This window comes from Saimiri boliviensis, chromosome 2, assembly GCF_048565385.1.
Source record: "Saimiri boliviensis isolate mSaiBol1 chromosome 2, mSaiBol1.pri, whole genome shotgun sequence".
Classification (NCBI taxonomy): domain Eukaryota; kingdom Metazoa; phylum Chordata; class Mammalia; order Primates; family Cebidae; genus Saimiri; species Saimiri boliviensis.
In genome coordinates this window covers 14,590,895-14,616,604 of record NC_133450.1, presented here as the reverse complement: position 1 = coordinate 14,616,604, position 25,710 = coordinate 14,590,895, and the positions used below count along the sequence as shown (strand labels likewise).

At 39.4% G+C, this 25,710-nt stretch overlaps 1 protein-coding gene and 2 pseudogenes across 7 annotated transcripts in view; 2 read left to right on the top strand and 1 right to left on the bottom strand.

The window, feature by feature from the left end:
• CSNK1G1 (casein kinase 1 gamma 1) overlaps window positions 1-25,710 on the bottom strand; it is a 197,648-nt gene that overhangs the window by 108,125 nt on the left and 63,813 nt on the right. For 6 of the 7 annotated variants that reach the window (XM_074392832.1, XM_074392834.1, XM_010351633.3 and 3 more), the window contains exon 2: window positions 19,528-19,928. In XM_074392832.1, coding sequence (XP_074248933.1) covers window positions 19,528-19,708 — 181 coding nt within the window. In that variant the 5' untranslated portion in view covers window positions 19,709-19,928. Of the gene's footprint in view, window positions 1-17,940; window positions 18,415-19,527; window positions 19,929-25,710 lie in introns of those variants that run through there. The other variant, XM_074392833.1, reaches the window with a different exon arrangement.
• Window positions 4,173-5,447, top strand: LOC101042237 (histone-binding protein RBBP4 pseudogene; annotated as a pseudogene).
• LOC104653380 (PAXIP1-associated glutamate-rich protein 1 pseudogene) lies at window positions 20,190-23,438 on the top strand (annotated as a pseudogene).

Below are 25,710 nucleotides of genomic sequence, written 5' to 3'. Positions count from 1 at the left end.
AATTATTTCATTTTGCAATGAAAAGCTTAAGTCAGTGGCTGGACTAGCTTCTACGTAACTTTCTTATGGTATTACACATGATATTCTGATAACCTGTTAGTAAGAAACATAAGGGTACTTCTAACAATTTAAAGTCTAAAGTGAGGCTAGGTGGAGTGAGGTAAAAGGTAGCAAGGGCCAAAAGAAATGGAGAAGTTGAAAGTCATTTATAAATAGCATCAAAACAGGATTCATACTCTGTTTTTGAGAAAGTGTCTATGTACTTTCAAGGGCCTGTGCTTTACAAAGCAAATGTGTAAAATGTTCTACATTATAGTGGTGGGCAGAAAAACTGGAATGAATCATTCTAGAAAGTATGTTTTTCTGCAGCAGAAAAATACTGAAGTATTTTTGTATTTTTAAAATTTTGATGCATAATTTCCAAGGCATATGACTTTCCCCCATGTAACCTACCCAATTTCAGTAACTTTATTATTTTGAAACAAATCTCAGATGTTATATCATTTATCAGTAAATATATCACTATGGGTCTGAAACAGAATTGAAGTACTTTTTAGAACAGATGGATCATTTATTATTTGAAGACCTCTACAGTATCAATGTGGAAAATTAAAAGATCAAATGGAAACCCATGAAAATGGAAAAGAGAAAAGTACTAGTGAGACATTTCAGCCACCCAGGTAGGAAAAAAAAAGGTTCAACAGTCTTTGAAAAATAAGAGTTGAAAGTGAAAAAACAATCATGAACTGAGTTCAAGGAAAAGCAATCAATTCCAGAAGAACTAAAATTATGCAATGTCAGTGACTTGAACTTGATCATCAGTCAAAACAGTCAAATATATTTTCCTGCCAATAAGCATATAGACCTTCATTCTAGACAGTGACGCAAGTTTTGAGATAAAATTTAGATGTTATTAATAAACTTGTAGGCTGGGCGCTGTGGCTCAAACCTATGATCCCAACACTTTGGGAAGTCGAGGTGAGAGAATCACTTGAGGCCAGGAGTTTGAGATCAGCCTAGGAAACAAAGTGAGACTCTGTCTCCATAAAAAAATTTAAAAATTAGCCAGGTAGGGTGGTGCACCTTTCAGCCCTACCTACTTGGGAGGCTGAGATGGGAGGATCCTTTGAGCTCTGGAGTTCAAGGTTACAATGAGCTGTGATTGTACCACTGCACTCCAGCCTGGGCAATAGAGTGAGACCCTGTAAGTCATTCATTCATTCATACATACATACATAAAATAATAAAATTTGTAGCAGGGGTAAAAGTGTGTGTGTGTGTGTGTGTGTGTGTGTGTGTATTTTTTTTTCCTGAGACGGAGTTTCACTCTGTTGCCCAGGCCAGACTATCTCAGCTCACTGCAACCTCAACCTCCCGGTTTCAAACAATTCTCCCACCTGGCCTCCCGAATAGCTGGGATTACAGGTGCCCACCACCACGCCCGGCTAATTTGTATATTTTTAGTAGAGACAGGATTTTGCCATGTTGGCCAAGCTGGTCTTAAACTCCTGACCTCAGGTAATCCACCCACCTCAGCCTCAAAAAGAGTTGGGATTCCAGGCCTGAGTCACTGCACTTAGCCCAGGGGTAAAAGTATATTTTTACGTAAAATTACGCACTCCCCTAATGTACATATAGGAGAAGCCAGAGTATGAGAACTTCATAGATCCTGCTGATTCAACTACTCCCACATCTAAAAAATTTTTCATCCTAATAAAAATATTTATATAAAAAGGAGCAGTGTTAACCTACGTTACGTGTTTCACTTTTTTTTTAGTCTTGCTTTCCTGTTAATTATTTGGACAATCTCTTTTAAGATTCTGGCACATAATTTTTGCTTTGTTTAGAGACATCGATTGTGAAGCAGCTCCACCTAAGCGATGTGAAAATCACTGACATATACTGTTAACATCAAAAAACAAATTTTAATCCTCTTGCACAAATGATGTACTTTTTTTTGTAATTTTGTTTTACACCTGTTTTTTCTTTTTACTGAGGTGTAACTTTTGCAGTAAAGCACACAAATGTTAACTGTAGAGCTCAGTGAATTTTTATATAACCACACATATACTGATGCAACTACCATTTGGAAAGAGAACATTTTCAGCATACCAGTAGGCTTTCTGGTGCGTCTTCTCAATGACTTACTCCTACTTACCACCACCAAAGGTAATCTGTTTTGACTGCTATTGCAGGAAATGACATTTGCTTATTTTTGACATCATATGGATGGAATTATCTAATACGCATTCTTGTGTATCTGGATTCTTTTCCTTGATTATGTCCATGAGATTCATGCACTTTGTCATGTGCATTAGTAGCTCATACTTTTTCATTACTGTATGGTATTCCATTGTATGAATATACCACAATTTATCTGTCCTACTGTTGATGGACATTTGGATGTTTTCAGTCTGGGCCATTGGGAGTAATGCTGCTATGAATATTATTAAACATATTTCTTGGTGCACATATATATGCATTTTCTTAAGTGAATACCCAGGGTGGAATTTCTGGATCACAGAGTATTCATACACTGAAACAAATAAAACACCCATCAACAGATGAATGCATAAACAAAATGTTGTATATTTATACCCTGGATGAGGACATGGCCTAGTTCTAGTAAAATGATAAATAAGAAAGCATGTTTGGGTGCGATGGCTCAAGCCTGTAATCCCAGCACTTTGGGAGGTCGAGGCGGGTGGATCACAAGGTCAAGAGATCGAGACCATCCTGGTCAACATGGTGAAACCCCGTCTCTACTAAAAATACAAAAAATTAGCTGGACATGGTGGCGCGTGCCTGTAATCCCAGCTTACTCAGGAGGCTGAGGCAGGAGAATTGCCTGAACCCAGGAGGCAGAGGTTGTGGTGAGCCGAGATCCTGCCATTGCACTCCAGCCTAGGTAACAAGAGTGAAACTTTGCCTCAAAAAAAAAAAAAAAAAGAAAGCATAAGTCCTCCTACATTAAAGAACCATACTGTTAATTAAAAAGAAACATATACATATGTGTGCACACATGCAAAGGTTTCAGTTTGTTCAAGTCCTTTCTTTCTGAATAAGGATAATAAGCCTGTCAAACTCACTTTACATTCTACCCTACCTAGCAGCATGCTGAAAAAAGCTCTTCTCAAAAAGTCTTTGGGAACTGTGAGTTGAGCTGATATAACAAATAATGGTCACTGACCACCCAGGACAAAATAGGTAGTCATTCCACTCAGACATACCTTTTCTCATATTTTATCTTCAGAACTGCTGTTTCTCCCTTCAAATCAAAACTTTGTAGGTGTCTTACGCTAAGCATTCAGAAACAGCCAACTTAGTTTCAGTTACAATAGCCCAAAGATGGAAGCAACCCAAACGTCCATTAATGAATGAATGGCTAAATAGAGTATCATATATACATACAATGGATTATTCAACTTGAAAAAGGAAGGAAATTCTGATACACACTATTAACAGATGAACCTTGAGGATGTTATACTAAGTAAAATAAATTTGCCACAAAAAGACAACTACTGTATGATTCCACTTTTATCAAATATCTGAAGTAGTCAAATTCATACAGAGAGAAAGTAGGGGCTGGGTATAGTAGCTCATCCCTGTAACCCCAAAACTTTGGGAGGCCGAGGCAGGAAGATTACTTAAGGTCAGGAGTTCCAGATCAGTCTGAGCAACATAGTAAGACTCCATCTCTACAAAAATAATAATAAAGAAAAAAGAGACAAAAAATAGAGTGGTACTTACCTGGGAAGAAGGGAAAGAAGGAAATGAGAAAAGAGTTTCCAATTTGCAAGATGAAAAAGTTCTAGGCTGGGCACGGTGGCTCACGCCTGCAATCCCAGTGCTCTGGGAAGCCAAGGCGGGTGGATCACCTGAGGTCAGGATTTCAAGACCAGCCTGGTCTACATGGCAAAAACCCATTTCTACTTAAAAATACAAAAATTAGCTCGGCGTGGTGGTGGGCGCCTGTAATCTCAGCTACTCAGGAGGCTGAGGCAGCAAGAATTGCTTGAACCTGGGAGACAGAGGTTGCAGTGAGCCAAGATCATGCTACTGCACTTCAGCCTGGGTGACACAGTGAGATTCCATCTCAAAAAAAAAAAAAAAAAAAGAAGGAAAGAAAAAGTTCTAGAGACCCCTGGATTCCCCCAGCTCGTTTGCTCACCATGGCTGACAAGGAAGCAGCCTTCGACGACGCAGTGGAAGAATGAGTGATCAATGAGGAGTAAAAAATATGGAAAAAGAACACTCCTTTTCTTTATGATTAGGTGATGACCCATGCTCTGGAGTGACCCAGCCTAACTGCCCAGTGGCTTCTAGATGTAACCAGACCAGAAGGGAAAGATTTCAGCTTTCATCTACTTGTGCTGGGGACACACACATTGGATGAACAAAACCATCTTGTGATAGCCACTGTGCAGCTCCCTAATGATGATGCTCAGTTTGATGCATCACACTACGACAATGAGAAAGGAGAATTTGGAGGTTTTGGTTCAGTTAGTGGAAAAATTGAAATAGAAATCAAGATCAACCATGAAGGAGAAGTAAACAGGGCTCGTTATATGCCCCAGAACCCTTGTATCATTGCAACAAAGACTCCTTCCAGTGATGTTCTTGTCTTTGACTATACAAAACATCCTTCTAAACCAGATCCTTTTGGAGAATGCAACCCAGATTTGCATCTCCACGGACATCAGAAGGAAGGCTATGGGGTTTCCTGGAACCCAAATCTCAGTGGGCACTTGCTTACTGCTTCAGATGACCACACCATCTGCCTGTGAGACATCAGCGCCATTCCAAAGGAGGGAAAAGTGGTGGATGCGAAGACCATCTTTACAGGGCATACAGCAGTAGTAGAAGATGTTTCCTGGCATCTGCTCCATGAGTCTCTGTTTGGGTCAGTGGCTGATGATCAGAAACTTATGACTTGGGATACTTGTTCAAACAATACTTCCAAACCAAGTCACTCAGTTGAAGCTCACACTGCTGAAGTGAACTGCCTCTCTTTCAAACCTTATAGTGAGTTCATTCTTGCCACAGGATCAGCTGACAAGACTGTTGCTTTGTGGGATCTGAGAAATCTGAAACTTCAGTTGTATTCCTTTGAATCACATAAGGATGAAATATTCCAGGTTCAGTGGTCACCTCACAATAAGACTATTTTGGCTTCCAGTGGTACTGATCGCAGACTGAATGTCTGGGATTTAAGCAAAATTGGAGAACAATCCCCAGAAGATGCAGAAGACGGGCCACCAGGGTTGTTGTTTATTCATGGTGGTCACACTGCCAAGATATCTGATTTCTCCTGGAATCCCAATGAGCCTTGGGTGATTTGTTCTGTATCAGAAGATAGTATCATGCAAGTGTGGCAAATGGCAGAAAACATTTATAACGATGAAGACCCTGAAGGAAGCATGGATCTGGAAGGACAAGGGTCCTAGATACATATGTCTTTTCTTGTGATTTTAGACTCCCCTTTTTTCTTCTCATCCCTGAGAGTGATTTAACACTGGTTTTGAGACACCGACTTTGTTTAGCTATCCCTCTATATAATAGGTACCACTAGTAATGTTATTAGCCCAAACAGTGGCTGTTTTCTAAATATTAATGGTAGAGGGGGACTTGATTCAGCAAAGCCACAGACTTACATTGAAATTTTCATCAGGAATTTTCTAGTAACAAACCCAGGTCTAAAGCAGATACAGAAAGGGGAATATTATGTGTGATTATTTTTCTTATGCTATATCCCCAAGTTTTTCAGACTCATTTAAGTAAAGGCTAGAATGAATAAGGAATAGAGCCAAATGAGGTAGGTGTCTGAGCCATGAAGTATAAATACTGAAACTTGTCACTTTTATTCAGGAAATAGGGGAGATTCAAGTCATATAGATTCCTACTCAAATCTTGACACCTGACTTTGCAGGAGGCATATTTTCATACGTAGACCAGTTTCCTCTTGGTTTTTTCAGTTAAGTCAAAACTACGCATTCCTCTTTCCCCATATATTTTTGCTCGTTAGTGTATTTCTTGAGCTGTTTTCGTGTTGTTTCTTTCCCTTCTGTGAAATGGTGTTGTTTTTGTTTTTTAACTTGGGACCACCAAGTTGTAAAGATGTATGTTTTTACCTGACAGTTATACCACAGGTAAACTGTCAAGTTGAGAAGAGTGAATCAATAACTTGTATTTGTTTTAAAAATTAAATTAATCCTTGATAAAAGTTGCTTTTCTTTTTAGGAGTTAGTCCTTGACCACTAGTTTGATGCCATCTCCATTTTGGGTGACCTGTTTCACCAGCAGGCCTGTTACTCTCCATGACTAACTGTAAGTGCTTAAAATGGAATAAATTGCTTTCCTACACAAAAAAAAAAAAAAAAGAAAAGTTCTAGAGACCTGATTCTCAATAATGTGAATAAACACTAGTGAATTGTATACTTAAAAATTATTGAGATGGCAAATTTTGTAATTTTATGGGTTTTTTTTGTTGTTGCTTGTGTTGCCCAGGCTGGAGTGTAGTGGTGCAATCTAGGCTCATAGCAGCCTTAACCTCCTGAGCTCAAGCAATCCTCTCACTTCAGCTTCCTCAGTAACTGGGACTACAGGAATTTACCATGAAGGCTGGCTAATTTTTCAAAACATTTTTTTGTGAAGATGGAGTCTTGCTATACAAGGTTTATACTGTTCAGGTTTATCTCAAATACCTGGCCCCAAGTGATCCTCCTAAAGTGCTAAATTTACAGGCATGAACCATCTTGCCTAGCCTCTACTTTCTGTCTCTACAGAATTGCCTAATCTAATTTTTTCTTTTTTTCTTTTTTTTTTTTTTGAGACAGGGTCTTACTTGGTTGCCCAGGCTGAGCACTGGGTACAGTGGTGTGATCTCAGCTCACTGCAACCTCAGCCTCCCAGGTTCAAGCAATTCGTGCCTCAGCCATACCAGTAACTGGGACTACAGGCATGTGCCACCATGCGTGATTAATTTATTTTGAGATGGAGTCTCACTCTGTTGCCCAGTCTGGACTGCAGTGGGCACAATCTCGGCTCATTGCAACTTCAGCCTCCTGGGTTCAGGCAATTCTCCTGCCTCAGCCTCCTGAGTAGCTGGGACTACAGGCAAATGCCACAATGCCCAGCTAATTTGTTGTGTTTTTAGTAGAGACTGGGTTTCACCGTGTTAACCAGGATAGTCTCGATCTCCTGACCTCGTGATCCACCTGCCTCAGCTTCCCAAAGTGCTAGGATTACAGGCGTGAGCCACTGCACCAGGCCTGTAATTTATAATTCTAATTCACATTATGTTAATTTACACTGTATACAAATTTTGTGAAAATTTCTAAATTTAGCCTTAATTCCTCTTAAATACAAATATTTTAGAGTAGAATAAAACTACTGAAAAATATAGTTGTATCACCAATATCTAAATTTCCTGTGCAATCTATACAAAATAAAATTTATCCAGAAGCCATGGAGGAAGACATATTTCTGATAATAACCTCTATTTTCATGAAAATGTTTACTGTTTATAATAAAAGTTAGATTTAACTGGAAGCCCGATTTTATGGTTAAAATTGGGTTCTAGTACTCCACTTGAAGAAACAGAATGTAGCCATTAAAATTATAATCATGAAAACCACATATCAATTTCGTTAATAAAAATACAAATCCCGGCCGGGCGCGGTGGCTCAAGCCTGTAATCCCAGCACTTTGGGAGGCCGAGGCGGGTGGATCACGAGGTCAAGAAATCAAGACCATCCTGGTCAACATGGTGAAACCCCGTCTCTACTAAAAATACAAAAAAAAAAATTAGCTGGGCATGGTGGCGTGTGCCTGTAATCCCAGCTACTCAGGAGGCTGAGGCAGGAGAATTGCCTGAACCCAGGAGGCGGCGGTTGCGGTGAGCCGAGATCGCGCCATTGCACTCCAGCCTGGGTAACAAGAGCGAAACTCCGTCTCAAAAAAAAAAAAAAAAAAAAAAAAAACAAATCCCAAAGTATTTCCAACTTCATTTATATCAAAGTACACATACCAAAAAGTCTCCCAAACCAACAAAACAAAAAAGCTTCATATATTAGAATTATCCTAAACCTTTCTATAGTCTAGATGTTCAAATCCCAAAAAATTATTTAACATTTAGGTTAATCTATTCCCTGAAGTACTTCATAAAGTAAAGAAGACTAGTTAAGTATAAAAAGGGGCATTACATCCCTCAAAAAGAACCCCAATCTGCTGAGATATTGTTAACATGTTAACTTCTAGTTTCACAGTATAAACAATAACCCAAACTACCGAAAATAGTCCTTCGATCAAAGAAAGACTCAGAATTACTTAACTCATAAAGCATTTACCGTTTCAACTTTTTACCCTGATAAACTTTAAAAAAAATCCTACTATTCTGTGGATATAAACACTTCTGGATAAAAACTAGATTTTGGAAGAAAGAGTGAGATCACTCTAGTTAATTTATCTTCTCCAGGAAGGAAAAAAAAAAAAAACAAACGATGACACTTGTAATTCCTCCTGAGTTTTTCCATGGCCTACCCAATAAAGTCCAAAATCTCTATCATAGTCAAGAACAGGCTCTACTCACATCTTTGGCCTCACTTCCTAATACCAATTCCACTGAACGACACTGGTGCATTTTAGCCACACATACTTTCCAGTAGCACTGAGGTTCTTTACATTTTCTTGTATTTCACACCTCCATGCTTTTTTTTTTTTTTTTTTTTTTGAGACAGAGTTTTGCTCTTGTTACCCAGGTTGGAGTGCAATGGCGCAATCTCGGCTCACCACAACCTCCGCCTCCTGGGTTCAGGCAATTCTCCTGCCTCAGCCTCCTGAGTAGCTGAGATTACAGGCACGCGCCACCATGCCCAGCTAATGTTTTGTATTTTTAGTAGAGACGGGGTTTCACCATGTTGACCAGGATGGTCTTGATCTCTTGACCTCGTGATCCACCCGCCTCAGCCTCCCAAAGTGCTGGGATTACAGGCTTGAGCCACCGCGCCCGGCACCTCCATGCTTTTGAATGCTGTGGCTTCCTCTTTTGAGAATATTCTTTCACATTCTAACCCCCTGACCCCAGCCCTTTCTCCCTACTGTCCAACTCAAGCCTTAAAGGTTCAACTCAGAGAGTCTTACTTGTGCAGGTTTTCTGCCATTTGCTGATTTCAGCAGAGATATTCACTCTTTCTAAGCCATGTTACATCTTGTATATATTTTCTATTATTTTATTTACTGCATTGCGGTATAGTTAATTTCTAAGTGTGACTCCCCAAATAACAATCTTGATAAAGCCGGGTACATGTCTTATTTATGAGCTTTGTACCCTCAGAGCCTAGCTAAATGCCTGCCAAAAATCAGATGCTCAATACAATTTATTAAATGAATAAATGGCTAGGTGATTATGGAAATCTACCCCTAGCCTTTTATGTGAAAGCGGCATAGTGTTTATAATATCCTCCACTTTGATTCTGCTCTAAATTTACTTTGCAATAGTATAGTATTAAACTTTGCAAAATTAATTTATCAATGTTTTTTCTCCTCATCCCTGGAAAATCTCTGACAATTCATGCTGGAGATGATCCACCATAAAAACAAGATGGCGTCACTTAAAGACCATTAGCTATCATTTTATACTTTATTTATATTTCTTTTTCTGATAACAGGTAATTACATTAAATGCTAATGACTATCACCTTTGTATTATAATTAGACATTTATTCTGATGACCTTTTTAACCATTTTTTTCTGGCATGTGGTATTTCAACTATATACTTAACCAGTAACTGGTAAGACTACATGGCATATAATACAAATAGCTATTTGTGATGTCTTGGATCTGGGTTGTAGTTCCAATTCTGTGATAGCTGGTTGTTCTACCCAGACCACGTCACTTAATTTTTAATTTCTCTCATCTTTTTTTTTTTTTTTTTTGAGACAGAGTCTCATACTGTGCCCTTGCCTGGAGTGCAATGGCACAATCTTGGCTCACTGCAACCTCTGCCTTCCAAGTTCAAGCAATTCTCCCGTCTTGGCTTCACAAGTAGCTAGGATTACAGATGCTCACCACCATGCCCTGCTAACTTTTTGTATTTTTAATAGAGATGGGGTTTCGCTACACTGGCCAGGCTGGTCTCGAACTCCTGACCTCGTGATCCACCTGCCTCGGCCTCCCAAAGTGCTGGGATTACAGGTGTGAGCGACCGTACCCAGCCAACTTCTCTCATATTTAAAAAGATGACAGTTGAACTACAGAATGCTAAGGTTCCTTACAGATCTAAAACTTAAGTACTTTTGTTGATCTGGACTTCGAATATTAAGTTACTCAAAGTTACCATAAACTTTTGGGAAGTCTGGGACCATTCTTTTCTCATTCAAAACTTAAAATTATCTTTTTTATATTAATTGTTGCTAATAGAGTTGTCACATCCAAAACTGTATAGAACTGGTTTATGAACCATGGTCAGGACTTTTGTTCAACTCTTTGCTTATTTAAGATAATGTTGAATCTTGATTCTGTTAACCAGTAATACATATTAGCTGCCCCACCCAAAGCACTGTGTTGTGTACAGATTTCATCAGTATGTCCTTCAAAGGTCTCGATCCAATTCACTGTTGAACTGGATAGGACCAAAATACAGAACTCTACTGTTTAGCATCAGTGAAGGTAATAATCCATTAACTCTTTCTCTTTAAGGAAGACAGTTAAAGGAACAACAAATCTACTTTATTATCTTACTAGTCACCTCGCATTTCTATATGTTACCAGAATATCACAAAAGTCTGTCAAATAAACGCCTTGCTGAAATAAAATTGTGTATCTAGATGTATATAGAGACATCTAGTTTAACATGGCAGAAAAAAAAAAGGAAGCATTTAACTCTTATTTCCAAAACCCCACTGAAAAGATAAAGGAAACAAGAAAGGACAATGAGAATAGGTGAGGAAACAGCAGACTAGAGATGTCAACATTTTGGAAGATGAGAATTAAATTAAAGAAATGGTAAATGACTTAGCAAAACTAAGCCATACAGCAGAAAAGGAATCTAAACACAGAATTACCTAATATCAGTGACAGAAATTTTTTAATTGTTGGACTTGAGGGAAAAAAATTAAAGGTATATAGATAATGAAAAAATTTTTTTTAAAATCAAGTATCAGCAATTTTTGCTTCTGAAGGAAGAAAGGATAGAGTCATACTAAAAAAGGAAATACAACAACAGTGCTCTCATAGCTCAGTTGTAAATAATATTTAAACAGCCTAAAACTGTAAATGTAAAAAAATTGCTGACCATAGGTATATTGGGAGAATGCGGGGAAGGTATGTATGTCATTAGGGATGGCATAAATGAGAAAACCAGTAACAATACCTAATATTGAAAAAAATCAAGAAATAATATTTAGAAATAAGGAGGTATCTAGAGGATATGGATAAAAGAATTGAACCACTTGCCTACAGGGTTCAAGACTTTAGAATCCATGTAACATAGTTATTGTAATTAAAGATAAATTATTAAAAATATTACATATGATACTTTATAAAGCGATATATATGTATATATATCGCTTTATATGTGTATATGTCTGTGTATGTGTGCATATATATATATGTATATATATATATATATATATATTTCCTCTTGCTCTAGTAATCCAACATAGAAAAAAAAATTGAATCAATCTAGTATCATCTGCTCTTTGAAAGCCCATAACAGCAGGCAGTAAGCTCCATTTTCTTTGATAAGAGCTTTGTCTTCTGGAAAATTAGGCCATAAGTTCAGACCATTTTTTCCTTAGGATGCATGATGAAATCACGTAAATACTCCTTCTGAATACCCCTCATAATCAAATTTTTCTATAAACTTCTTTTGCCCATAACCATCGTACTTTAATAGTCCTCCTAAAAAAAATTCTGGCCAGGCATGGTGGCTTATGCCTGTAATTCTAGCACTTTGGGAAACCATGGTCAGGCAGATCACCTGAGGTCAGGAGTTTGAGACCAGCCTGGCCAACACAGCAAAACCCCATATTCACTAAAAATACAAAAATTAGCCGGGTGGGGTGGCACAGTACACCTGTAACTCCAGCTACTCCAGAGGCTGAGGCACATGAATCACTTGAACCTGGGAGACGGAGGCTGCAGTGAGCCGAGATTGCAATGCTGCACTCTAGCCCGGGCAACAGAGTCTCAAAAATAAAATAAAAATTGGATTTGTTTGGCAAGCCTGGAAATTTTACCATTACATTCTCCTGGTTAACCAGTCAAGCTATCAATGCATAATCCTGCAAGTATTATATCTGTGATGCTTCTAAAATTACCATATTAATGCAATGCAGACTCTGTGTTGGCAAATGTGGTTAGAATTCTTTTCTTCTACCTTATTTTGATGGATTATGCTATTGACAGAATAATTCTTCTCCAAGATTTGTTCAAACTGCTTAACCTTAACAAATTGTGCTTAAGCTAGGGTATAATTCCAAAAGAAATTTAAACTATGATACTACTACGAACAAGAATCTCATATACATTTGATATTCTTCCAAGAAAATTAAAATGCACAACAAAAACAAAAATAGACAAATGGGACTTAATTATAACTAAAAAGCATCTGCACAGCAAAAGAAATAATCAACAGTGAACAGACAACCTGTTGAGAGAAAATATTTGTAAACTCTGCATCTGACAGGAAACTAATATCCAATTACAAGGATATTATAGTATTTACAATACTAATTATAAGACTTTACAAGGAACTCAAACAAAACAACAACAAGAAAAAACCGTATATCCCCATCTAAAAGTGGGCAAAGGACATGAAGAGATATTTTTCAAATAAAGACATACAATGGCCAAGAAGCATATGAAAAAATGCTCAAAAGAACTAATCAGCAGAGAGATGCAAATTAAAACCACAATAAGATATAATTTTATACCAGTCAGAACAGCTATTATTATTTTTTGTTTAGCTGGTTTTTTCCAATAAACCTTTTAGACGCCTAAGAATGGCTACCATTAGAAAGTCAAAAGATAAAAGACGTTGGCAAGGATGCGGAGAAGAGAGAACACGTAAACACTGTTGGTGGGAATGTAAATGAGCACACCCTTTACGGAAAACAGTATGTAAGTTTCTCAAAAAAACTAAAACAACCATTCAGTCCTACAATCTCACTACTAAATATCTTCCCAAAAGAAAAGAAATTATTACATCAAAAAGACACCTGCACACATTATGTTTATCACCAAAGATATGGAAACAAGTTAAGTGTCCCTCATGGATGATGAGATAAAGAAAATGTGGTGTGTATATATAGATATATTTTCTACATACACACACACACACACACACACACTGAACTACTACTATTCAGCACTTAAAAAATAAAATTGCACATCTTTTGCAGCAACATGGATGGAACTGCAGGTCATTACAGTGAAACAACTCAGAAACAGTGGTGCCTAGCCAATTACTGCTTTTTTCTGAAGACAAAATACACGTGGCTCATTTTTAAGACGGGGAAGAGCTGGGAGCAGTGGCTCACACCTATAAACCCAACACTTCGGGAGGCTGAGGAAGGTGGATCAAAAAACATGGGGAAGGAGGCATCTTAGAAAATATAAAAGACCAAAGAGAATAATTAGCCTTCTCCTGCTTAGCCCCTCTACTCTTTGTTTTCCAGCATTCCTCCTTCTCTCAGTCAAACAAGCTCCACAAAGCATCATTCCTAGACTTTCAGTGTTCATCAACACTTATATGGTGATTCTTTATTTTATTTTATTTTATTTTTTTTTGAGATGGAGTCTCACTCTGTCACCCAGGCTGGAGTGCAACGGCACGATCTTAGCTCACTGCAACCTCTGCCTCCTGGGTTCAAGCAATTCTCCTGCCTCTGGAGTAGCTGGGATTACAAACGTATGCCACCACACATGCTAATTTTTGCATTTTTCGTAGAGATTGAGTTTAGCCATTTTGGTCAGGCTGGTCTCGCACTCCTGACCTCAGGTGATCCGATCTCCTCAGCCACCCAAAGTGATGGGATTACAGGCGTGAGCCACTGTGCCTGGTCTGGTGGTGACTTCTTAATCCTCCTACCTCAAGCCTAAACTTTCAAAGTCTCAGATAGGCATTTCTGTGTATGTGTCACACAGGCCTCAAACAACCACAAACTCTATCTTACCTGCCTTCCCAACCACTCTCCCTAGTCCTATATTCCTATCTCTATTAATCCGTTTATGCCAAGTGTTCCACTATTGGAATGCTAGGTTTGTGGGAGTTATTTATATCCCACTAGTCCAGGTCATCACCAAGGTCTGATTTTTCAAAAAAAATATTTGCAACCTTCAGCATAAATGGGTTAACATCTTCCTCATTCACATGGTCTCCTCAAGCTGGCACATTTAGTCATCTTTGACTCCTTCCCATCAAATAATTAGTGACCAAATCCTGCCTACAGTCTCTGTCTAAAATTTCTAACTTACCTCATCGTCTCTCCATCTCACTGCCATTTTCAGAGCTAAGACCAAAGGCCCTGCCACTTCTGACCTGGACAATTCAGCCTTTCTTGAGTACTCATTACATACCACACACAGTGAAAGGAATTAGAATATGAGGATTAATAAAGCAAAGTAATACCCCTAATGCATACCTTGGGAGAGAAAGACAGAAGAACAAAGTATAACATGGTAAGTAAAATCTACATGATGTCAACTTCTTTCCTATTTGGTCTAATCTTACAATACAACCTGAATTCTCTTTCTGGAATACAAGCTAGATTATGTCATTCCTCTGTTGTAAAATCCCTGATGATTCAACCTCATTGCCTACAGGATAAAGTCCAAATGCTTTAATATATGCAAACACTTCACAATGTTACATAAAAGCTTCATTGTATTACTTTTTTTTTTCACTTCACATCCTATGACCCAGTCATGTATAACTAACTGCTACTGTGATAATACACGGGGCACTTGCACAATATCTAGTGATTATGCATCCTGCACAAGCTCTTCTTTATGTCCACAAGCAGAAATCCTGTCCTATCATCAAATCATACCTCCTCTTTGAAGCCTTTATTAACTTTCTCTGACTATACAATCTGTTTTTTTGTTTATTTGTTTGTTTGAGACAGGGTCTCACTCTGTCGCCCAGGCTGGAGCGCAGTGACGTGATCTTTGCTCACAGTAGCATCAGCCTCCCAGGCTCAAGCTGTCCTCCCATCTCAGCCACCCAAGTAGCTGGGACTACAGGTGTGTATCACCACACTGAGCTAATTTTTGTATTTTTTTGTAGAGATAGGATTTTGCCACATTGCTCATGCTGGTCTTAAACTCCTGAGCTCAAGTGATCTGCCTGCCTTGGCTCCCAAAGTACTGGGATTACAGGAATAAGCCACCACACCCAGCCTACAATCTGCTATATTACCACTTTGTCTGGCAAACTGTTTTTCTCTATCTGCCATTGGATTGTGGTATATGTAGGGATAAAAACTACATCTTGTTATTTCTATTCTTCCCAGAGTCTAGTATCACAGCAAATATTCAAGAAATAGTTATTCAATGTATAATGGGGGCCAGGTGCAGTGGCTCATGCCTGTAATCCCAACACTTTGGGAGGCCAAGACAGGTGGTTTCGAGACCAGCCTGGCCAACATGGTAAAACCTGGCCTCTACTAAAAATACAAAATTAGCCAGGTGTGGTGGCACACGATTGTAATCCTAGCTACTCAGGAGGCTGAGACAGGAGAATCACTTGAACCTGGGAGGCGGAGGTTGCAGTGAGCTGAGATTGTGCCATTGCACTCCAGCCTGGGCAAAAAGAGTGAAATTCCATTTCAAAAAAAAAAGAAATAAAAGATGTTTAATGGGGTGGCAACATTTGCAGAGAACCAAAATGCACTATCTTTTTTTTTTTTTTTTGCTCTCTGTTTAGAATCCATAGGTCTACTACCTACCACAACCCCCACATAAACCTGGAGCCCAAAGCAAAGTATGCTTTATTTTTCCCCCTCTTCCTATTTATCAGCTTTTTATTCTTCCATCTCACAAATAACACTAAAGAATACAGAAATAATCCCTGCCCTCTAAGGGGCTTATTCAAGTAAGGAGACATAATTAATAGGAACACATATATATTGTCATTTCAGATAGTAATAAATGCAATGAATAAAATAAAGCAGTTTGATGAGACAGAATATGCTAGAGGAGAAACATGTTTTTTTAAATAGAAATAGGGAAGAAGGGACAGAATATTTCTCTGAGAAGATAAGACATAAACTGAGGCCTAAAGGATAAGAAACAACCCACTATGCAAAATTTTAGGGAAAGAATTCTGCAAACAAAAGGAATTGCAAGTGTAAAGGCTCTGAAGCAGAAATGCATGTGGTTGGTTAGTTGTGGTGGCTCACATCTGTAATCCCAACACTTTGGGAGGACAAGGCAGGAGAATTGCTGGAGGCTAGGAGTTCAAGACCAGCCTTTTAGACTCCAGCTCTACAAAACATTAAAAAAAAAAAAAAAAAAAAAAAAAATTAGCTGGGTGTGTTCTTATGCACCAGCTATTAAGAAGGCTGAAGTGGGAGGATCACTTGAGCCCAGGAGTTGGGAGGCTGCAGTGAGCTATGATCATACCACTGCATTCCAGTGTGGGCAACAGAGCAAGACCCTGTCTCAAAAAAAAGAAGGAAGAAGAAAGAAGAAAGAAGACAGAAGACGAAGACGAAGAAGAGGAGGAGGAGGAGGAGGAGGAGGAGGAGGAGGAGAAGGAAGAGGAGGAAGAGGAAGAAAAAAACGAAAACAAAAACAGAAATACATTTGGCTGTTTAAGAGACAGTGTGACTAGGAAAGGAAATTAGTTTGGAGAAGCACAGCCTTCTAGGTGGTAGCCATGACGGAAGCCTGACTGTACCTGCCTTGACTTTGGAATTTTATAGTTTACAATCTTCTCCATGCTAATATTAGAGCAAGAAAATGATGGAATGGGGTATACAGCCCACTCTTGTTAGGAAGATGCCAAATGATTCTGAAAGTATCTTTTCTAGATACAAGGTCATAACAGTATGGTCCCAGGGCTAATGAAAACCTGATGAGCAGAGAAGAGTAAAAGCACCTGAAAAGAAAGACAAGTTCTTTCTACTGACTAAGGGCAAGTCCAAAAGAGAAATATTAAAATTATCTCATATTCAAAGAGGAAACAAAACACAATACTACTCTGAAAAATATATATGGGCTGTAAGTGTATGTTTTTAACTGAATGAATTTTTCTATTCCCATGTAAACTTAAAATACAAATCTAGACTTAAGTGATTAAACAGATTTCTACTTTTCATTGACCAAGGTTTTTCTTCACTTTCACAGAAATGAAACAACTGTTTGATGTTTTGAGAATTCAAAGATTTAGATGCATTAGAAACTGCCTCTTAGCAATCATTATGCATCTTGCACAAGCTAGATGCATTTTTTTTTTTTTGCTCTCTGTTTAGAATTCATAGGTCTACTACCTACCATTTTGTGGATGTTTATGTCATAATTATTTAAAGCACGTACTACTGTGATGTTTAAACAAAGTCAATATATGACATAAAGGAATTTTCACAAAACTATACGTTAAAGCAACTCTGTAATTGCTAGAAAAGAAAGCAATGTGAAATTACACATCTTACTACTATTCTATGTAGCATCTGCTGGCTTTGCTAACCCAAACACAATTCTAACTATAAAGATCCTTTCATTATCCTAATTAAGTCCTGAATTTCCAGGTTGGTAGCCTTCTAACAGAAAAACAAATCCATTCTCATCACTCTTAAATTCAAATGGTCTCTCGCTAGCATAGTGATGTTTCTCCAAGGCTCTCTATGGGGGATCAGATCAGATCTGGACAACATGACAAGAGCCCGTCTCCCCAAAAATGCAAAAAAACATAAGCTGGGCATGGTGGCACACACCTGTATTCCCAGCTACTCGGGAGGCTGAGGCACAAGAATTACTTGAACCCAGGAAGCGGAGGTTGCAGTGAGTTGAGATCGCACCAGTGCACTCCAGCCTGGGCATTACAGCAACACTTCATCTCAAAAAAAAAAAAAAAAAGAAGTAACAGAGATAACAAACATAATTACATTATGTTCCCACCCACAAGGGCCAAAGTTTCTTACAATGAGTCTTCACATTAATCCACAGTCTCAAGAGCTATGAAGAAAAAGAAAATACTTTGGCCTAAAAGATGACCTTTTCACATTCTCCAAGCTAATCTCCAACTTCATACATTTATAAGGCATTTCATTTTCTCTATCCCATTCACCAAGGGAGAACCATTAACAAATATATAAACACTCAACGTACCTTCCTCCCAATTTCACATCTTCAGGCTGGTTAATTTTGTTATTATTTGTCGTCTCACCCGTAAATTCATACTTTTCACACTTAAAACAGAAAAGTCATTGCCTTGGTTGGGAAATACAACTGCCTAACTTCTTTGAGTTCTAACTTAATTCTAATGCTGGAAACTCCAGGAAGAAATGCAAACATATTATCTATTGGAAAACTTCTCCAAACAGGATGTAGTATATATCCTTGCAGACTAAGCCTGGATATTACTGAGTAAGGATTTGCTCTTTTCTTTTCAGGGGCAGAGTGTGAATGAAACCAAGGCTTTATGCCCTTCTTTTTTTTTTTTTTTTTTTTCTTTTTGAGACAGAGTCTCGCTCTGTTGCCAGGATGGAGTGCAGTGGTGAGATCTCTCGGCTCACTGCAACCTCCACCTATCAGGTTCAAGCAATTCTTCTGCCTCAGCCTCCCAGGTAGCTGAGACTACAGGCGTGTGCCACAATGCCCAGCTAATTTTTATATTTTTAGTAGAGATGGGGTTTCACCATGTTACCCAGGATGGTATCGATCCCTTGACCTAATGATCTGCCTGCTTCAGCCTCCCAAAGTGCTGGGATTATAGACTTATGCCTATAATCCCAGCCTTAAACCAAGGCCTTATGCCCTTCTTAAAGGACCAACACCATCTGCATCACCTGGAATTTGTAAAGATATGCAGAATTAGCCGGGTTCAGTGGTTCACGCCTATAATCCCAGCACTTGGGAGGTCAGGAGATCTCGACCATCCTGGCTTGATCCTGGCAGGAGAATCACTTGAACCCAGGAGTCAGAGGTTGCAGTGAGCAGAGATCATGCCACTGTACTCCAGCCTGGGTGACAGAGTGAGACTCCATCTCAAAAAAAAAAAAAAAAAAAATGCGGAATTTAGGGCTCCACCTCAGACCTCCTAAATCACAGTCTGCATTTTATTAGTGTCTGTATACAACTCTATGTTCATCAGAAAATCTCAGAACTGGTAAAAAATGTAGAAGTGTAGAAAACAATTATAATTGACATTGACCATAGTCCCTCTTCACAAATTATTTCTTATAACAAGTTTTACTTAACAAAAATTTCTTGTAAAACTATAAATGGCTTGTTTTGAAACACACCAAAGCTTATTATAGGTATTGTTGTTAGTGGAAGTCACTGACATAACCAATTCTTACCTAATCTGAGCTCTCCGAAGTTCCCACACCCTATCTTCTTGCCAACCCTGAAGTTGGGTCCCACCATAAGAACCCCAGAGGATGATGAGGAGCCAGATGGTCGAGAGCAGTGTGCACTCCTTTGTGCCATGGGTTTAGTTGTCCGTTGTCTTTCATCCTTTTCCCTACTAGGATGGTCCATGATCCTACAGGACACAGTTTCCGTACAGCAAGTAGCTTCAGTGTGTATACCTCTCTTCAATACAAAAGTATGTCCAAATAAATCGTAGTTAGAGAAAGGTAAGGAGTTCTTTTAGCACCATACTTGTTTCTAATGTATCTCCAGGAGACGAAAAAACATTGATTAGTTCCTGTAGGAAATGTAGTCAGTAGGTCTCAAGCTTAGGTGAACATCTTGTAACCTAGGTAAAAATCAAGAACACATGTAGTTAAAAATCCAATTTTAAAACAAATTCAGACACTACTAATTGAATGAATCCTATCTAAAGGTGGGCAAAATGCATAGCTTCCTGAAATGGGTTTTGGTTTTCTATCCTCCAACAGTTTAGCCATCTGGATTATTCACATAAGCTCAGCAGGCTGCAAACCATAGAAGCTGAGGAGACACACAAGCCTTAAATATAAATTGCTTTCTTCTAATAATGTACATATGACCAAACAGAATGACGGTTGGTTTTTTCATCACTGACTAACAGAAATATATAGCAGTGTTGAAACCAAGTTAAAGAAACTGAGGACGATTTAATTTAAAGGTCTTCCTTTTAATTTTGCCAGAACTTACAAGAAATGAGACTATTCACTGCCCCATTTCCCTTTCCCTACCATTTACCAAGCACTGGCAAGAATTATGTAATCTACAGTTACCAATCAACACAGACAACCTCTATGAAGGAATTTCCAAAACTCTTTCGATACTAAGCAATCCTAAAGTTCTGAAAAGCTGAACTGGTGGTTTTTGCTGTATACTGAGTGTGCAATGACAGAGCACCTGAGGAGATCCACTGCAGAACCCCAAAGTAAAAATAAAGCCAAAAACCAAAAAATCTTAAACATGACATTCATTTCTACCAGCATTCAGCAGTGTCCAAATTCAGAACTGAGCCTAACACAAATGTTTGCAAGGAGATAATTTTGACGCTATATTTGATAAACCATGTGAGTATTCTTAACAAAAAAAAACCTGTTATCACCAATCACATACTAAACAGGCGCTTATATTTCACTATCATAAATATTTTCCTTAAAAACGGAAGAGAATTAGAACAAATATATGGTTATTATCACCAATTATACAACAAAGATGTCTATACTCTAAACTTCCTGAGGACACCTGTAATTCCCTATTACAGTAACAAGTAAAAAACTGTGAGTAGCCAGGTGCAGTGGCTCATGCCTGTAATCCCAGCACTTTGGGAGGCCGAGGCGGGTAGATCACAAGGCCAGGAGTTCAACACCAGCCTGGCCAAGATGGTGAAAACCTGTCTCTACTACAAAAAGAAAAAAAAAAAAAAAAAATTGCCAGATGTGGTGGCAGGCACCTGTAATCCCATCTACTAGGAAGGCTGAGGCAGGCAGGGAACTGCTTGAACCCAGGAGGAAGAGGTTGCAGTGAGCAGAGATAGTACCACTGTACTCCAGCCTGGGCAACAGAACAAGATTCCATCTCAAAAAAAAAAAAAAAAAAAAAAAAAAAAAGCTGTGAGCCAACTGTACAAGTGGGCACATAATCCAATAATGTAATCTGTTTGCTTGTTTTATTTATGTATTTATTTGACATCGTTTCACTCTTGTTGCCTAGGCTGGAGTACAATGATGTGATTTCAGCTCACTGCAACCTCCGCCTCCCAGGTTCAAATGATTCTCCTGCCTCAGCCTCCCAAGTAGCTGGGATTACAGGTGTCTGCCATCACACTTGGCTAATTTTTTGTATTTTTTTTTTTTTTTTGAGACAGAGTGTTGCTCTTGTTACCCAGGCTGGAGTGCAATGGCGCGATCTCGGCTCACCGCAACCTCCGCCTCCTGGGTTCAAGCAATTCTCCTGCCTCAGCCTCCTGAGTAGCTGGGATTACAGGCACGCGCCACCATGCCCAGCTAATTTTTTGTATTTTTAGTAGAGACGGGGTTTCACCACATTGACCAGGATGGTCTCGAACTCTCGACCTCGTGATCCACCCGCCTCGGCCTCCCAAAGTGCTGGGATTACAGGCTTGAGCCACCACGCCCGGCCTCAATTTTTTGTATTTTTAGCAGAGATGAGTTTCACCATGTTGGCCAGGCTAGTCTCAAACTCCTGACCTCAGGTGATCCACCTGCCTCGGCCTCCCAAAGTGCTGGGATTACAGGCGTCACTCCCCATGCCCAGCCTCTGTTTGTTTTATTATAGTTTAAATTAACTGCTTATTTTCATTTTTGGTTTTCTTTGCTTTACAACAGATTTACATTTATCATGTATATTATATAAAGGAAAAAAAATCAAAGCAATGAAAGGAGGTCAGCAACTACTGAATTTCATACATGAACAACATTAAGAATTCATATTTCTTCATTATTTCTCCTATTTCCAACTATATCCACTATCCCCTGCTTATCCTTGTCTTTTGCCCAAGTCCCTCAAACGATATTAGAAAGAGAAAAAACATCATAAGTGTTAGGAGTATGTCTATGTGATACTATCAACTATACTTCCTTCCATTATAAATTAATATGAAGACAGAAGTAGAATGTGTCTTAGCCCATTTAGCCAATTTATAAGTATTCAACTAACTCACAAAGTTTCAAAAATTATTACTACGATAGTCTCATCTGTAAGATTTGGAAACTGTATTACATTGTCTATTTCTTTTCATATTTTTCATTTTTGCTCACTCTGTTTCTTCCAACAGATGGAGGTTATTTTTATAATACTTTCCATTAATTTTTTCTATTGCACTTAGACTAGTATACCATTAGGTAGAATAATCACACATAGCCCTCATTATCCATGTATACTTACATGTATGTATTAGAAGAACATATAGTATCTGCCAGGTTAAAAACCTGTGGAAGTCAGGTGCAATGGTATGTGCCTATAGTCTCCTGCTACTTGGGAGGCTGAGATGGGAGTCCTGCTCAAGCCTAGGAGCTAAAGACTGCAATGTGCTATTACCATGCCTGTAAATTGCCACTGAACTCCAGCCTGGGCAACACAGAAAGACCCTGTCTCTAAAAGAAAAATTAAAATCTTTTTGAAATTACATTTTAAAAAACCCCGATAAGAGAGCTGAAGCATGCCAAAATGAATAAATAAAAGTAAAAAAAATTTGATTAAAAATTAAAAACCCTATTGAACCTGGGAAGCAGAGGTTGCAGTGAGTCGAGATCGTGCCATTGCACTCCAGCCTGGGCAACAAGAGTGAAATGCCGACTGGTGTGTGCCCTGCAGTGACAAGGAGGTGGAGCTGCCCGCGGATGGGCAGCCCTGGATGCCCCAGCCCTCCGAAATCCAGAGGCTCTATGAACTGCTGGCTGCCCACAGTACCCTGGAGCTGCAAGCAGAGATCCTGCCCCGCCGGCCGCCTACGCCCGAGGCCCAGAGCAAAGAGGAGAGATCCGATGAGGAGCTGGAGGCCAAAGAAGAGGAAGAGGAAAAACCACATATGCCCACGGAATTTGATTTTGATGATGAGACAGTGACACCGAAGGACTCCCTGATTGACCGGAGACGCACCCCAGGAAGCTCAGCCCGGAGCCAGAAACGCAAGGCCCGCCTGGACAAGGTGCTCTCGGACATGAAGCGACACAAGAAGCTGGAGGAGAAGATCCTTCGTACTGGGAGGGACCTCTTCAGCCTGGACTCAGAAGACCCCAGCCCCACCAGCACCCAACTCCAATCCTTAGGGAGCAGTCTCTTCCCTCAGCAGCGGAAATACTGACTCCTGCTACTCCAGCCTCTAGGGTGCCGCATCTGTACCTGCTGGGGCCTGGGTCCTCCTTCCCCAGCCCAGACACTGAGAAACATGGGAAGAAGAGAGAAACCCCAAGCTCCCAAACAGCATGTTGCAGGAAAGAGGGAAAGAGGAAGAGAGAGAAAAGAAAGAGAGAGAGAGAGAATGTGTGTGTGTGTGCGTGTGTGAAAGAGGAAGAGAGAGAGGGTGTGTGTGCGCACGCGAGAGCGTGTGCGTGTTTTCTATTGAACACATATTTGGAGACTGGGGCCGAATTTTCTGAGTCAGAAATAAAAGATGCAGAGCTATCATCTCTTTAAAAAAAAAAAAAAAAAGAGAGAGAGAAAGAGTGAAATGCCGCCTCAAAAAAAGAAAAGAAAAATAAATAGTATTCAATACTACTTTACGTGGCATCTCTCATTTAAGAAATTAAAGTTACTAAGTTTTTAAAAATCCAATTTATCACCACCCTTTGTTCAATTACAAACTCAAAGCTTATCATTTGAGCTCTCTACTTAAATTCATGTAAAACAGTATAGGGGAGGTGGCATGAAGTCTAAAAGAAAATTAAGTTCTATTATAAAAGCATTGAAAAAAGTTTCGTTGATTCACTGTTTGTGTATTTCAGATTCTCATATATTGGCTTTATCAAAAGTGAGGTAGATAAATATTTAAATTTCAAAATCAAAACACATTGGGTTTTTGTTAATAATCAAAACAGACATTGCCAGGCTTCTAAATCTCTCTTACACAACTTATGATGAAATTGTTTATAGGTATAGGACTGCTGGATCATACGGTAAGTGTATGTGAAACTCAAAAGCAAGTCAGGTTCTTTCTGATCTACTACTTCTTCATCCACCACATATTTCTTTTGGTCCTCATGCTTGCTGTTTCTTGGTCACAAGTTTTGGCTTGTAATCACTGTGAAAAGGCAGCAGTCATTGGAAAACTATAACCCGAATTTTCACCCATTTTAGAAGGCATAAGAGAACTTCAAACGATGAAAATTTATGACCAAGGAACCGATTTTGGCCAGGTGTGGTGGCTCACACCTATAATCCTAGAACTTTGGGTCAAGACAGAAGGATTACTTGAGCCTAAGAGTTCAATACCAGACTGGTCAACATACTGAGACCCCATCTCTACAAAAAAATTTTTTTTTACTTAGCAGGTTGGCACATGCTTATAGTCTCAGCTACTTGGGTAGCTGAAGTAGGAGGATCACCTGAGCCCAGGTCAAGGCTGTAGTGAGCTGTGATCATACCACTACCCTCCAGTCTGGGAAACAGAGACCCTGTCTTTCCCCAAAAAAAGGCATTGGTAGGTTTTGTTTTAAATCCAATTCTAAGTATTCTCATCTGGGTGCTTTCTGGAATTGTCAATAGTCAAATTCTGTTCCATTTTTTCCCGGCCATAAAGAAACAGCCTGTTTACATATGGATAAAGTAGGTGAGAGGCAGAAAATCAAGGCTAGAAATCTGCAGTTTGATTCTCAGCCTGAATATCAATTTGCTTCCCTCCACTTGATTCACCTTCTCCAACAGGAAAGGGGACATAAGTGAAACGTATTATAACTTTTTACTACAAGAAAGAAGATTTAAAGAATTGGTTTTGGTTTTTGTTTTAAAAAAAAAAAAAAAAAGGCCTGGCGCAGTGGCATAGTGGTGTGTGCCTGCAGTCCCAGCTACTTGGGAAGCTGAGGTAAAAGGATCTCTTGAGCCTAGGAGTTCGAGGTTGCAGTGAGCTATGATTGTGCTACTGTCCGGATGACAGCGCAAAACTCTGTCTCAAAAAAAGAAAAAGAGGCTGGGTGCAGTGGCTCACGTCTGCAATCCCAGCACTTTGGGAGGCCAAGGTAGGCGGATCATGAGGTCAGGAGACGGAGACCATCCTGACTAACATGGTGAAACCCTATCGCTACTAAAAATACAAAAATTAGCTGGGCATAGTGGTGCGTGCCAGTAATTCCAGCTACTAGGTAGGCTGAGGCAGGAGAATCACTTGAACCTAGGAGGCGGAAGTTGCAGTGAGCCGAGATCACGTCACTGCACTCCAGCCTGGTGAAAGAGCTAGACTCCGTCTTAAAAAGAAAAGAATGCGGCCGGGCGCGGTGGCTCAAGCCTGTAATCCCAGCACTTTGGGAGGCCGAGGCAGGTGGATCACGAGGTCGAGAGATCGAGACCATCCTGGTCAACATAGTGAAACCCTGTCTCTACTAAAAATACAAAAAACTAGCTGGGCGTGGTGGCACGTGCCT